Source organism: Falco naumanni, chromosome 4 (assembly GCF_017639655.2).
Source record: "Falco naumanni isolate bFalNau1 chromosome 4, bFalNau1.pat, whole genome shotgun sequence".
Lineage (NCBI taxonomy): Eukaryota > Metazoa > Chordata > Aves > Falconiformes > Falconidae > Falco > Falco naumanni.
In genome coordinates, this window is record NC_054057.1 from 1,425,974 (window position 1) to 1,440,130 (window position 14,157).

Consider the following 14,157-nt stretch of genomic DNA (forward strand, 5'->3'; position numbering starts at 1 on the left):
GTCTTTGTGCATAATTAGTGTGTGATTTTATTAGCTTGGTAGTGTCGCCCTTCTCTGATACATGAGAAGGATGCTTTGGAGTCTTTTTAACTGAAACAAAGGAAAGATCAGACCTAATAATTTATCATAGAAATGCATTTTATGGTCACTTGTAGGCTATGACAAAATTTGCTCACATAAGAATAAATTGATAGTCATTACTTCTTAAAAACTTAGTGACACGTGACTATCCAGTGCCAGGAGGGGCACTGGGTAATGGCTATCAATACCGGGGAGAACAAAAATGAAATCTGACATAAAAAGTTCAATTACAGCTCAGGAAATCATCCTGTTTCGTAAGATAAACATGGAACACCTCTAGCTCAGACACTCTTGTTTCCTTTGGCAAAACTGTTGGGGTTCATTTGAGAGATATTTGCAGAATTACAGTCTGTTCCGTGCTTTTTCTTTTTTTGTTCCCTCTTTCTTCCTCTTACTAGGATTCAGTTGCAACAGAAACATTCACCAAACACTCTGATTCTTTATCACTTTGTTGGGAGGCCTATGTCTACTAGCTCAGAATCTGCATTGATAATTAAACGTCTTACTTTAAAGGTATGCTGTATTATTACCTACCTTGCATTGCATGATTCTTTGGAAAGTGCCTGTGTGTGCATGTGTCAAAAGATAGAATTTTCTACATGATTTTCTACATCAGTTAAGAGTAATACAAATGTAAACCATTATAGAGTGGGGAAAATCTGATCCTGTGTATTGAATGCAGATCAATTGAATACCATCTCTGGATATTCGTAATAGATTGGCATTAGCAGTTATGCTTCCAGTGACCTATATTGATGGCTTATTGAATGCAGATCAATTGAATACCATCTCTGGATATTCGTAATAGATTGGCATTAGCAGTTATGCTTCCAGTGACCTATATTGATGGCTTATAAAACCATGTAAGCTTCTTCCAAAACTTCCTGCCATCTGGCCAATGAGAGATGCAGGTGGTACCTCTTCTGTCTATGTGTTTTGAAACCTGAGGCTGTATTCACCAATTGGCACCATATTGTTCCTTGGCTAGTCTCTTTCCTGTTAATTTATTTTTTAATTGTCTGTTATATGGAAGAAACGAGGAGTATTTTTGTGCCAGGGTCTCAGCTTTCCTTTTCCTTCATAGGGTAGCACTAAGGGCCTCACAGGACTAAAACATTTAGAAAAATTAAATCGATTGTGCACTCCTTGCAATTTTCTCATGCATTAGAAGTCTGCCTTTTTAACCTGTGGAACTTTTAAGCCTTTAAGTCTCCACATTCCTTTTCAATTGTGTAAACTCAGATTATCTCTCTGGAATTTACTCAACAAGTTTGATAAATATTCTTTGTTCTGCATATGCCAGCTTTCTGCATACACTAGAAGGAAAGAATTCTTGTGAACTTGACTAGAAAAATTGCCCCAAGATAGTGTGTTGTTTTTTTTTGTTTTGGGGTTTTTTTTCCCTCTAGTGTCTATAGGACTACATTCAACTATCCTAGTTGATTTTTAAGGTAGAATTTGTTATATATGCTTATAATTCTGCAGCTTATGCAGCATTCTTGGCTAGTGTCACCTCTGACTTTGGATCCAGCAAAACTTCTGGAAGAGTTTCCCCGCTGGCTGGAAAAACTTTCGGCACGTCATCAAGGCAGCATTATTATAATTATTGATTCTGTTGACCAAATACAGGTATGTTTTCAAAATACTTGCCGTTTGTCAGTCTGAAGGAAACCTTGGCGACTCTAATAGATTCAGCTATAGCTATGTAATAGAAATATTGTTTGCCTTGCTCTAAAGAGTACATATAAAAAATAGTTTTGCAAACAGTGCGAATGAGTTAAAGTAGTCTTTCAATTTTTATAGATAGATTTTATGTTGGGTTGGGGTTTTTTTACTTCTGAATTTATTTTAACACCTTAATTTTTGAGCAGTCCAGTTACATGATCTATCCAAAGATTGAAGGCTGTGAGCTGACTTATTGGACATGTAAATAGCCTAGTCTTTATGAGGTGAACTTTGCAACAGTAGTATTCTGTCTGCTTTATTAATGTACACTCATGCTGATACATATCAGTGGATCATTTAGCACCATTTCGAGAACCAGATCATGAACAATTTTTAAGGACACTGGAGAATTTAAGACTTCTTTCACTGAGCTGTGTAGTTAATGAAATGTATCAACTTCTGGCATTGTTTTGAACAACCTTTGTATTAAATAACCAAAATTTGTGTTTAAGCAAGCTGAGAAGCATATGAAGTGGCTGATAGATCCACTGCCAGTCAACGTGAGGGTGATTGTATCAGTGAATGTAGAAACATGTCCACAGGCTTGGAGGTACGTTATGTTTCGGAGATGTTTCAAAGTAGCCTGGGTTAGAATTACTGTTTTAAATTACGGTTACTCATTGAAGAGAAGACAGTCAGATTTGTCAAGATCTGGAGACTTAATAAGATTTTTCAACCATTGAAGGCAATGACAGCTTCTTTATTGCAGCTGCAGTGAGGATGGGTTTTAGCTGTTGGGAAACCAGGGTTTTGTTTTACTGTGGTGGATCTGTCTACACGACTGTATGATGCACGTGACTGTAAATGCGGTTAGATGCACGTGAAAAACCTCAATACCGTGATGTAGATCCAGGATAAGGCTAAAAGTGGAAATTTGAATTGTGATGACTGGAATTACTTAGTGGCAGGAAATAGCTTCAATTACTGCTTTGATATAAATCTTTTAAAAGTTCTGGAACATTGATGTCTTTTTTTTTTTTTTTCCATTTGTGTGCTATTTAATAAGGTCTGAATATGACTTTGTTCTCTTTTAACAAAGGTTGTGGCCCACGCTTCATCTTGATCCACTGAATTCCAAAGATGTTAAATCTCTCATTAGTGCAGAATGTAACTCTGCAAATGTTAAATTGACTAAAGAGCAGGTATGTCTGTTGCAGTTCTTCTAGAGTACCTTTCTCTAGTATAACTTTTAATGAAAACATGGAAAGATGAAACAAGTCCAGCTGCCAGAAGGGTATTATATTTGGCTAACTAAATGCTGCTGCTCAAAATAGCATGCAATTTGAGTATGTCTACCTCATGGCTCGTAGCTCTGAAAGAACAGTGTAAATTAACACAAAACTAGTTATGCAGTTGCACATATTGCTGTAAACATGGTATTTTATTTTAGAATAATAGAAGGTATAGTATTGCATGATACTGTAACAATGATTAGCAGCGTACGAAAAGAGTATTTTACCTTTTTGCCTTGGAGTCTGATTCTGTAAGTTAATCCTCATACAATGGTTAGATCCTAACCCTTCATCTTAAATTCAAAAGGAAACTTTCACTTGTATGCTCGTATAGCTCTAAAAGCATGCACTATTTTGTGCACTACTTATTATGTCATAGTCGGATAGAAGCATATTTGGAATTCTTTAATTTTGTGTCAAAACTGAACATTTTAATGGTGTGGTTAATTTCATCTTGGCTCACAGATTTTGTTTAAAATGTTGTAGGAGAAGAAGCTTGAGAGACATTGTCGTTCCGCCACAACTTGCAATGCTTTGTATGTCACTCTCCTGGGCAAAACCATTGCTTGGTAAGTTGAGATGATCTTGAAATTGTTATACTCATCATTAGACTAAAAGACTTCAAGTAGTTTGTTAGCATTTTGAAATACATTCATTTAACACAGAATGAATCTCATTAAGAAAAAACAGTGGAGCAATGTACAGATTTTTCCCCTTTCACTGACTGTGAATGCGATGTGAGGAAAAAATCAGAGAGTTTGCAATCACCATTTTGATACTTCAAGTGAATCCACATAGTTGCATCTGTCTGTTTTCAGCTGTTCTGGTTTTATTTTTTTTTCCTGTTGTTCTGCTTTCTTGCTATGTTGGTTGCTTCAATGCTTTTTAAAGGTATTTGGAGAACGTTGGTATGTTCTGTCAAACAGTTTAATTCAGATCTGTTGTATTTGCTGATGTACCAGATAGTTTGCCTCATAGATTTTTAAGGCTAAAAGGAAGTTCAGCAACTGCTTATTTCAACATCCTGCATATGGTACTTTGCCCTATAATTCCTGCTGTGGAGAAAATTAATCTTCCCTCTTTTGCAAGAGAATATTTAAGTGCATTGACTTATTAACCTAGACTTCATCTTGAGAAAGATGTGGGTTTAGTTTAGAGGCACCCAGAAGATGATACACTGATAATTTACTCTGGGTGACTGATTTTCATTATTTTTTGTTTGTTCTGTATCCTAGAATGTTTAATTGCTCCTGGAAACATGCTTTGTAAATGCATTAAAAGAAACAGCAGCATGTAGTTTTATCTTTATCCAACCTGATGTTCCTATTTGGTACTCCTGGAAGACGGAACACTGCAACATACTTTTTTTTAAAAAGAAAGATCTTGCAGCGATTTAGAAAAATCAGTGAGCTAGAAGGTGGTTTCAGGAATTCACCTCTTCTGTGTTTAATCTCTCTAGATGCTGTGCACCTTTCAAAACCATTAGGAATTCAGAGCACTTTTAAGATACAGCTCTTCAGTGGTTTAAATTCATCTTACTCAGCCAAATGTAATATGCTAAATCATGCCCTTTTTGTCCTTCTGCTCAGTGTTGGAAATACAGGAAATATTGATGAAACCCTTCAACAGTGTTTTCAATGTCAAGACACAGTGTCGCTGTACAGGCTTGTTCTGAGATCAATTCAAGAATCATTGCAGAATGATAAAGAGAAAAGTCTTTTGAGAGAGGTAAGCAGAGAATGTATCACTGTTTCTACAGGTAAAGTATATTCTTTCCTGTGAAAAGTTTTTTCTTAACTTAAAAATAAGTATAAATTTCTGTTGGTTCATGTGTATGATTCAGAGATTACTGTGTTTGTAGTATACAAAGGAAACTTTATTAATCTAATTTTATCTATTGTAGAATTATAGAACGTACAAATGCTTTGCATTAAATTTCAACTAAGCCTTTGTCTTACAGAACAAAACAGAACTTTTGCACTATGATGAGATACAGAATTAGCACTTCCTTGCCAATCACTGCCCTGATCCAATGATTAACTACATTGAGCATAGTAAATGTAATTAAAACACGGTATCTTGTGAATACAGGGCACCACTTACTAGATGTCTGATTCCTCTTTATACCTTTGCAGAATTTCCCTGTTCTGTGGGACATTTTTTTGATTAGGACATGCTACTCAATAATTGCTGGAAGTTTTTTGGTGCTGGCAGCGTAAGACCTTTAGCATATTTTACTTAGGTGGAAATCTGTTACGGTAAAGGAGTTATTTTCCCACAGTGTTCTAGAGGAAAGTCTAAGGAGGCATTTGTTTGTCCCAGAGCATCCTATTTGGTGCTTTATCTATTAGAATATTAATCTATTAGTGCTGAGGACTATTCTTTGAGGACAGAAGAGGGAAAGGGCTTGTGTAGGCAGGTTTGGGTTTTTCTTTCCCCTTGGCATATAAAGTTATACACAGTGATACACAATATTTTTCTTGGCATTTCAGTGTAACTAAACTGTGTACCAAATATTGCTGACTTTGTAAAATTATTTTTCTGCTTTCTGTAGATACTGTGTGTCATCAGTGTTAGCCACAATGGTGTGAGTGAGTCAGAGCTGATGGACCTTTATCCTGAACTATCTTCTGCAGTGTTAGCCTCGCTTGTTCATAGCCTGCACAAAATGTGTTTGCTGACATACGGCTGCGGTTTGCTGAAGTTCCAGCACCTCCAGGTAAATTTTGTAATTCTAAACATGTGTAAGTAAAACTTGACCCCCTAAGCCCCTGCTGTTTCTTAGTTAAGTTCTGTTGTTAACTAGGTAGGCCATGATATTGTTTGTGTTTGCTCATCCGTTTTCCTCATCTGGTCTGATGTTAGAATTGTCTTGAAAGTTACTAGAACTATGATACCAGTATTGGTTGGTATTGTTCAGCAGTTGAAAACCTGGCATTTCAAACCTTCAGAAATTTCTGATCTATTAGTTGTTAACTCAGGTGTCATAGAAAACACTGGTTCCGCAAAAACCAAGCAGAATTGAAGAAGGGAATATTTATCATCTGAATAATACCAGATATTATTATCTGAATAAAACCAGAGCTTTGATCTAATATGAGATGACCTGTTTGTAGTGCCGTTGTCATAGAAAGATGTTCAGTTCTACAACACGAGACAAGTTTCATAAAGAAATCTTGCATAGCACCCTGTATATCATCACCACTTAATAAAATGCATTCTCTTTCTCTCAATTATACTCTTTCAGGCTTGGGAGATGGTGAGACTAGAGTATATGGAAGAGGGTGAAAATGTTATTTCTGCCTATAGACAAAAACTAGTGGAGTATTTCACCATGCAGCTAAGGTAGGTCAGAATTCCTCAAGCTAAACCATAAAGGTTTTATGCCCTGTGGATATTTTTGATTTCTTCACATATATTCCTTGACTCAGTTTAGTACATTTTTATGGCAAAATAACTCTCCAAAACCCTAGTTGTCAGCTTAGCAGTTTATTATTGATATGTTGCTTTTTAATCTTGGAAAAGATTGAGGGCTATGGAGGGGAATGGGCATAGAGTGAAGTTATCATGTGAAATGGTAGGACATGAATTTGTACCGCATCAGTTATTTTGTGGTGACTGACTCGTGTGGATGTTTAGCTCCAAGTAAATACTAGGAAATTTGAGGTTGCTCAGAGCATGAAGGAGCAGCAGAAGACCACATGCATTCAGCAATACAAAAGAGGAGATGCAGTAAGCAGCTGAACAGCTACAAGTTCATATCCAGCTTGAAAACTGATTTGCATTTACAGTCCTGAGTTAGTGTGTCCCAGCTGTGGGCTACTGCTTACTGTTCCTTAGAGCATCCACTTTTAGGTAGCAGAAAGCCAAGAGGGCCATGGTGTGCCGGGCAAAGGAGGTGCAAAGGGACAGTGGGCTGCTGCAGAGCTGTAGTCCTGCTAGCAGGCGTAGATTAGCCCGTATGGGAGGGAGGAGCAGCTTCCTGTGGGGTACCTGGGGGTTCCAGTACCCTCTGAGGTGAAATTAAGATGTGAGGAAATGGAGTATGTAGGTCTTACAGTAGTCTGTTTAGTCATTCAGGTATGGCAATTGTATGCTTGCCTAGTTCTCACATCAAATTGACAAGTTCTATTAGGCTTCTCAGAGTTTTAATTTTTATTTGCTTTTCTTTCAATAGTCGAGACCGAGTGACTTGGAGAAGTGCAGATGAACTTCCCTGGCTCTTCCAACAGCAGGGTGATAAGCAAAAGCTACACAAGTGTCTTTTGAATCTCTTTGTATCCCAAAACCTTTACAAAAGGTACAAAGGTAGCCACTGCTTTGGCAGTTATAAATATTTCAAAGTAATTTTTTGTCAATATAAATCAGAAAATGACAGATAGAGGTTAAAGGAACTTAAATAGTAAAGCCTGGAATGCTAAATTCAATTAAAAATTCAAATTTGCTATTCAAAACTTAAAAACCCTATTTTTTTCTATTCTGTTATACCTGGGGGTTGGTAAAGGGAGAAATACTGCTGTTGAATAGCATTAGTCTCCATGGATTGTCTCTGTAGATGCTGTAGCATAAAGACAACATTCATGCATATGGCCCTTTTCCTCTAAGTTAGCATCAATCTGAATAGAGGGGTATCAGAGATAAGATGAGCTTCTTATTTCCTTGTTAAAACAGGGGACATTTTGCAGAATTGCTGAGTTACTGGCAGCTGGTTGGGAAAGATAAGAGCTCTATGGCAGCTGAGTATTTTGACTCTCTGAAAGAATATGAAAAAAGCTGTGAGGGAGAGGAAAGTATGATCTGCCTGGCTGATCTTTATGAGACCCTGGGACGGTTTCTTAAGGACCTAGGTCTTCTCAGTCAGGTAAGTACATTTAGAGATTGTTGTAACAGCAAGAAGGCAAATTAAGCAGAGCTCAGTGTGTGCTTTCTGTTGCAGTTGTTAACTTCCTGTAGCATACAGGATGCTGCCTGCTGCCACCATGTTCTGAACTTTGTTGTTACAGGCTGTAGCTCCTCTGCAGCGGTCTCTGGAGATTCGAGAGACTGCACTGGATCCAGACCACCCAAGGGTGGCGCAGTCACTCCACCAGCTAGCAGGAGTTTATGTTCAGTGGAAAAAGTTTGGAAATGCTGAACAGTTGTATAAACAGGCACTGGAAATTTCTGAAAATGCTTACGGAGGTGAACATCCTCACGTAGCCCGTGAACTTGATGCACTTGCGACCTTATACCAAAAGCAGAACAAGTAAGCTTAACTACACTGGTATTTTCCGTTTATGTTGAGGTGGTACAAAAATAAGAGCAAAGATTTTCTCCCTGAAGCCAGAATGTTTCTTTGGGTCTTTTTGAGGATTTCAGAAGTTCCAATGCAACCATGAGCATCCCCTCTGTGTTCTTGTAGCAGGCCACCCAATAGGGGCCAACTTTTGTGCTTAGTTTAACAACAAACCTCTAGAGATAGAGGAGGAGATTTTTCTGGCCCAAAGCATTTTGGATCTTTTTATCTTTGACAAAAAATGTGATATTTTTTTTTCTTCCCCAAGATTCTTATTAAATTGCTATACTCAAGTAACTTAAAAGCTTTCCAAAATACTCACTGATGCTACGTTTGGCTTTCTTTTAACACTATAAATAACTGTTTTCAGATATGAACAAGCTGAGCAACTGAGAAAAAAGTCCTTCAAAATACGCCAAAAAGCAGCAAGGCAGAAAGGCAGTCTGGTAAGGAAATTTTTGATATTTAATAAAAGTGCAGGGCATGCTGTGACTCTGCTAAATAGATGATAAAGTGTGTCGGCAGAGCTGACAAAGCTCCAGTGCTTTTGATAATTAAGGACATAGGTAGTGAAGTAGTCTAGCAGCAGCTTTTGGTGACTACTGGAAATTTCAATTCTGCTGGAAGTGAAGATGCATCAGTACAACTGGTATGGAGTTGAGAAAGGTGGAAAAGAAATAAGTGGATATATATGGTTTTGGGGGTACAGATTTACTGCTGATAGAATTGGCTGTCACAAGTGGCAACAGAAAGAAAGTGTTCTCCAAAATAACTGAGCCATTTATCCTACAAATATTAGTGAACACAGTGCTTACTGCAGTGGATAATCCCAGTAATAGTATTAGGTGCCATACTGAATTCTTCCTTATTTTTTCTTCTGTGTTTTTCAGCTACAGAGTTCCTTTAGTACTTTTAGAGCTAAGGATTTGTTTGTAATGTGGTGCTTGTCCTACAAGAGTTCATTTAGTAACTCCAGAATTCTAGTTGTGACTGTAATGATGGTGGTGAAAAACCATAAAAATGTTCTGTTTCCACAGCGCTCAAATACAAATTAATTTGGATCATGGAATTTTTGTCCATTTCTGGGATGAGTTCTACTACACAAATATTTTTTGTTAAGACTGCAAAGATCAGGAATAGGTAGAGTGTGTATCAATGGCTGCACTTTTTATTTGTAATTGCCTTCGCATGTAAACATTAGCTTGGCAGTCCATTCTGCAAGGATCCATGTAAAGCCTTGAGAAATACTTTTATATGCATTTTTTATATGGCATTTAGGATAGGAGTTTTAACTTGATTTTAACTTTTGAGCTTCTAAAACTAAGAATTTGATCCATATTGGTTATTTGAACTGTGGAGTTTAAGCAGATTAGCGTGTGGGATACAGGGAAAACAAAGCTGTATGACTGCACAGTAATTTAAATTTCCTGGAAGCATTTTTGGTGAAATTCACAGTTGGATTGTAAATAAGCAGAATGCCTATGTGCTATTTAGCTTCAAATGAGAACTTAGGTAGGATTATTTTGCTGCTGTGGCACCAAACTGAGTCTTTTGATTTTCTGTTTTCAGTTGTACACTTTAAAAGTAATGGTGATTGGCTTGCATTACCTTGTGCTTTGCTGTAGTGTGGCTTTGCTCTCCTGCGTCAGAGAGCCCTGCAACTGGAAGAGCTCACATTAGGCAAGGATACACCAGATAATGCTCGAACCCTCAATGAGCTTGGAGTCCTCTATTACCTGCAGAATAATCTTGAGTAAGTTGTATTAGTTTTGACACATACACTGAGTGCTCTCATAGATCTAAATGGAAGCAAAGCATTGAGAACTGGCATTAAATGTAGAGACATGACTCATTATGGTGCCATCCTGATTCTTTCTACTGGTTTTTGTTTACTGTGAAATTTACTTGTATTTTCTAGAGTTCATGCGGTTAGCATGTGAGTGTTTACCAAGTCAGTGCATTTTCTGTGTTCAGAATTGATGTTTGACAGTTAACTAGCGTTCATTGCAAATACCATTTCTCTCTCAAAATTTATGCCTCTTCTACTCAGCTTCACTATTTTGTTACCCTCCTTTATAGTGTTCATCCTTGAAGAGCAGGATTGTTGTCACTCCAAATAGTCATGTTATAAGAGATAACGAGTTAAATACTCAATGTGCTTGTAATGCTCAGGCTCCTACCCTGCTAGCCTTTTTAAGGGAAAAAGAGGACAGAACAAGCACAAAGGTGTTCTAAAAACAGAGAGATAAGCAGGAGTTTTGAGGGGGAACAAAATGTGCAGAACAGTTCTGATTGCATGGTTAGCCACATTTCATATCAACTTCTTCAGTCCACAGAGTAGTCTAAAACTGTGTGTTGTGAGGTGATTGTAAAGTGACTTTAAATCCCACTCTGCTGAACTGAATCTCTTCAGAGGAGAAAGTAAGTGCACAGCAAAAAAGCACCAAATAAATTCTGGAAGTATTTTTACATTCTTCCTATATCTGATGTTTATGTCACCGGTAGTTGTTGGATAACTACAGAAGTATGTTATAATGTAGGATCTGAACACAGAATCTCTGTTAAATGCAGGACCTTTACAGCGAAGCAACTGATTTTTAACAGTTGTTGGAAATGCAGGGGTTTTCGTCAGTTTACCCTCATGAAGTCATACTGAAGTGACTGATTATAAAGGAGTGATACCTATCTAATCTCACACACAATCGTTTTATATTCCACATTATTCATATGTAGTTCCTGTCCAACACAACCCGCTTCTAGAGTAACCATATCTCCACTATTTCATAGGTGACCAAAAGTTTAAACTTTGTTCTAGTAAAGGTTTAAGTCATTTCTCTAAATGGGTATTGTATGTCTGTTCTGAATCAGCAAGTCCAAAATTGAATTTTTTTCATAAATTTGATGCAGTTAGAATGAAATCAGTGGCAGAAGGCTATGTCACTTTGTTATATGCTATATCACACATCATCCTCTAGCCCTTGCATGGGGTCAGCACCTTTTGACACTTGTCTAAGAGTTCCAGAATTGAACCTACAGTTCTGTGTATAAATGGTCTTTTTTATTTTTTTATCTAATGCGAAGTGGATTTTTCCGATTTACTAAGCTGACCTCTTGGGAATAGTGTCACACAGAATTAGGTGTATGTCAGGATGACAAACTGCCTAGTTATACTGGATGCTACCAGTATTACATGGGGATCACCCGTTGTTTGTGATGGAGGAGCTGCTGTAAATCTGTAACGGAATGGTAGTAAGCTAGTCTAGTGAGAGAAAATATACCCTTTTGACAGGGAAACACTTGAATGGTGGCATTACACAGAGTCTTTTCTACTTTGTTACGTCTAGATGGGCTCTGCCGCCATAATCTAGCTCATGATACACATAAATTTCTCGCCCTTTGGTATGAAAGCTGTCTGTTGAACTCTGTAGTATATTTTCTATTCTTTAAAGTTACTTGAAAAATAAGTGGGGCGTTCTGAACCTTTACTTTATATTCCACTGTTGCTTTATCTATGGGAAGTACTTGACTACTATGAGGAGTTGCCCTGAAGTCAGTAGAATGTCTTGAATAAAGGAGGATTATTTGCATAACTGAAGATATAGGCTGAATTAAAGAAAAGAGCAGCTATGGGGTAATGTAAAGTCTGCTGAAATCTGCTAGATTGGCTTGTCAGTCCTTGACAGGAGGGATCCAGGATTGCACAGGGGTATATTGACCAGCTTTCTGTCTGCATTCTTATGGTCAGCTTGCATAGCAGGACCATATCTGGGATGTATAGTTCCTCACTGTGTAAAATTAATTGCTGATCTGGCATTGGCTTATTCTGAGAAAAGTCTATTACCAGATGTCAGTATTTGTGCACTTTCCAAGGCTGAGTTTGTTCTGTTTCACTTCAGCCTGTACAGATGTTACCAGCTTTAAAATATCACTGAATGAATGTGTTCTGTAGGACAGCAGAGCTTTTTCTGAAGCGCTCCTTGGAAATGAGAGAGAGAGTCCTGGGACCCAACCACCCAGACTGTGCACAGTCTTTGAACAATCTGGCAGCCTTGTACAATGAGAAGAAGCACTATGACAAGGCTGAGGAACTCTATGAAAAAGCTTTAGATATCAGGAGGAGAGCACTGGCTCCAGATCATCCCTCCTTGGCTTATACTGTGAAACACCTGGCAGTGCTATACAAAAAGATGGTAAGCACAAGCCTCTTCTCTTACCACCTAAATTAACTGCAATGCCTTGCATTGTTACAGTCTTCAATCCAAGAGGAGTGGGGCGTGGGAATTTTGTCTGCTGTTGATGTTCCACACACACCATGCATGAAAGATGTAGTCAGTGGCCTCAGTCTGTTTCCAAAAAGCCCAGCAGATTTTTCGAAGCACGCTTTACTTAAAGGAAAGCTATTTATGGATAATGTCTTCATTGTCCTCAATATTCACGATGGAGAATTTCTGTTTTGGTTAAAAGCTAGTGTTTTAGCTGCAGTGAGGGAAGCTCTTCCCAACTTTATTTGAGTTCTCCAGTGTCTGCCATGTGACATGTGCATATAAGAGTTTGGTCATGTGTGCCTTAATAGAAAAATCATGTTTCAGGGTGTAGGGATAGTTCTTTTTACACAGTGACCTTGAATTTTACAGTCAAATTGAGAGTAACTTGAAGGTTCACAAGGGACATAATACTTAAAAAATAATCCCTTTGGCTGAGCCACCACAAGCTTATGTTAATTCACTGAAAGAAGAGTTAACCCACTGTGACATGCACTACAGGGAATAACATTAACAGTAGTATAAACTTCTGCATTTCATCATTTCAAGATGTTTTATGAATAGTTGTGCTTGCAGATGGTTGTTCTAATCATTCAATATCATAAGTGTAAGAGTGATGTAAGGTTTCCAGCTGTTGAACCAAGATCAAATCCAGAGTATGAAAATATTTTTTGTTCTTTTATATTTTCACATTTTACCATTCTTCGAAGAGAAAAGAGTCCGTGTAGATAATCCCTTGGATCAGATGCTCCTGTGGTTTTGCTCAATAACTGTTCCCTGCTCTTATGTCCATTAAATTGTTTTGGGTCACGTATTTTCTGCTCACTTCTGCTTCTAATTTTTGTGCTGCTGGAAACTGCAAAAGCACTCAATATTTGCATTAAGAAACTCTTTGCTAGTTTGGAGGAGCACAAATCAAAATTCATGGTGTACTAGTGATGCAAGGAAGAGGGGAGGAAGAGAAGGGACAGGAATCAGATGTAGAAAATTACAGTTATTTATAAATAAGTATTTATTCCAGATGAATTACTAATCATCTTCAAACTGTGGTGTGGTGATGCTTTGAAAAAAGGAAGCAATTTGATTTGAGTTTTGCAGTTATGGTAAACCATTATACAACGGACGTTTGCTGTATTTAAGTTCTGATTGCTATTAAACATGGGAATTGACATTCTAGTAATAGAAGCCTCAACACACTTCTGAAGTATATCCAGTTCATGTGTGAGCAGACTGAGATTTGGAGGAGAACAGATTTTCTGGAAAAATAATCTACATTAAAACATTAGTTGGAATAAGGGAAGGGTATTTTAGAGAAACCAAAGTCTCAGTATGGTGACTGGGAAGCAACAGGTACTTGAAATGACGCAGGGCACTGCAGCTGTTCCAAAGATGGTGCAAACACCGCTTCAGCAAGCAGAAGACTGCTCGAAAGTTAAGGCAGCTACATTCCCATATCACCAGTGAAATTTAGTCCGTTTAGGACAAAAAGTAAGTTCTGCTTTCTTGTATGGCAGAATGAGGAAATAAAAGTGGAGAAAATTATTTGGATAGAAGTACAACTGAAAATTGTTTTTAACAAACA

The 14,157-nt window shown here is 37.7% G+C and overlaps 1 protein-coding gene across 6 annotated transcripts in view; it reads left to right on the forward strand.

Moving 5' to 3' along the window:
- Positions 1–14,157, forward strand: part of NPHP3 (nephrocystin 3) — a 31,172-nt gene that overhangs the window by 11,289 nt on the left and 5,726 nt on the right. The window contains exons 11-24 of one of the 6 annotated variants that reach the window (XR_005827392.1): positions 480–594; positions 1,567–1,710; positions 2,259–2,356; positions 2,846–2,948; positions 3,525–3,607; positions 4,628–4,766; positions 5,593–5,757; positions 6,286–6,383; positions 7,216–7,338; positions 7,710–7,899; positions 8,042–8,283; positions 8,684–8,759; positions 9,883–10,066; positions 12,263–12,377. Coding sequence is in view for 3 of the 6 variants with exons in the window: in XM_040590318.1 (XP_040446252.1) it covers positions 480–594; positions 1,567–1,710; positions 2,259–2,356; positions 2,846–2,948; positions 3,525–3,607; positions 4,628–4,766; positions 5,593–5,757; positions 6,286–6,383; positions 7,216–7,338; positions 7,710–7,899; positions 8,042–8,283; positions 8,684–8,759; positions 9,939–10,066; positions 12,263–12,503 (1,945 nt within the window). In the remaining 3 variants the exon portion in view is untranslated. Of the gene's footprint in view, positions 1–479; positions 595–1,566; positions 1,711–2,258; positions 2,357–2,845; positions 2,949–3,524; positions 3,608–4,627; positions 4,767–5,592; positions 5,758–6,285; positions 6,384–7,215; positions 7,339–7,709; positions 7,900–8,041; positions 8,284–8,683; positions 8,760–9,882; positions 10,067–12,209; positions 12,504–14,157 lie in introns of those variants that run through there. The other 5 variants (XR_005827394.1, XM_040590320.1, XM_040590318.1 and 2 more) reach the window with 5 other exon arrangements.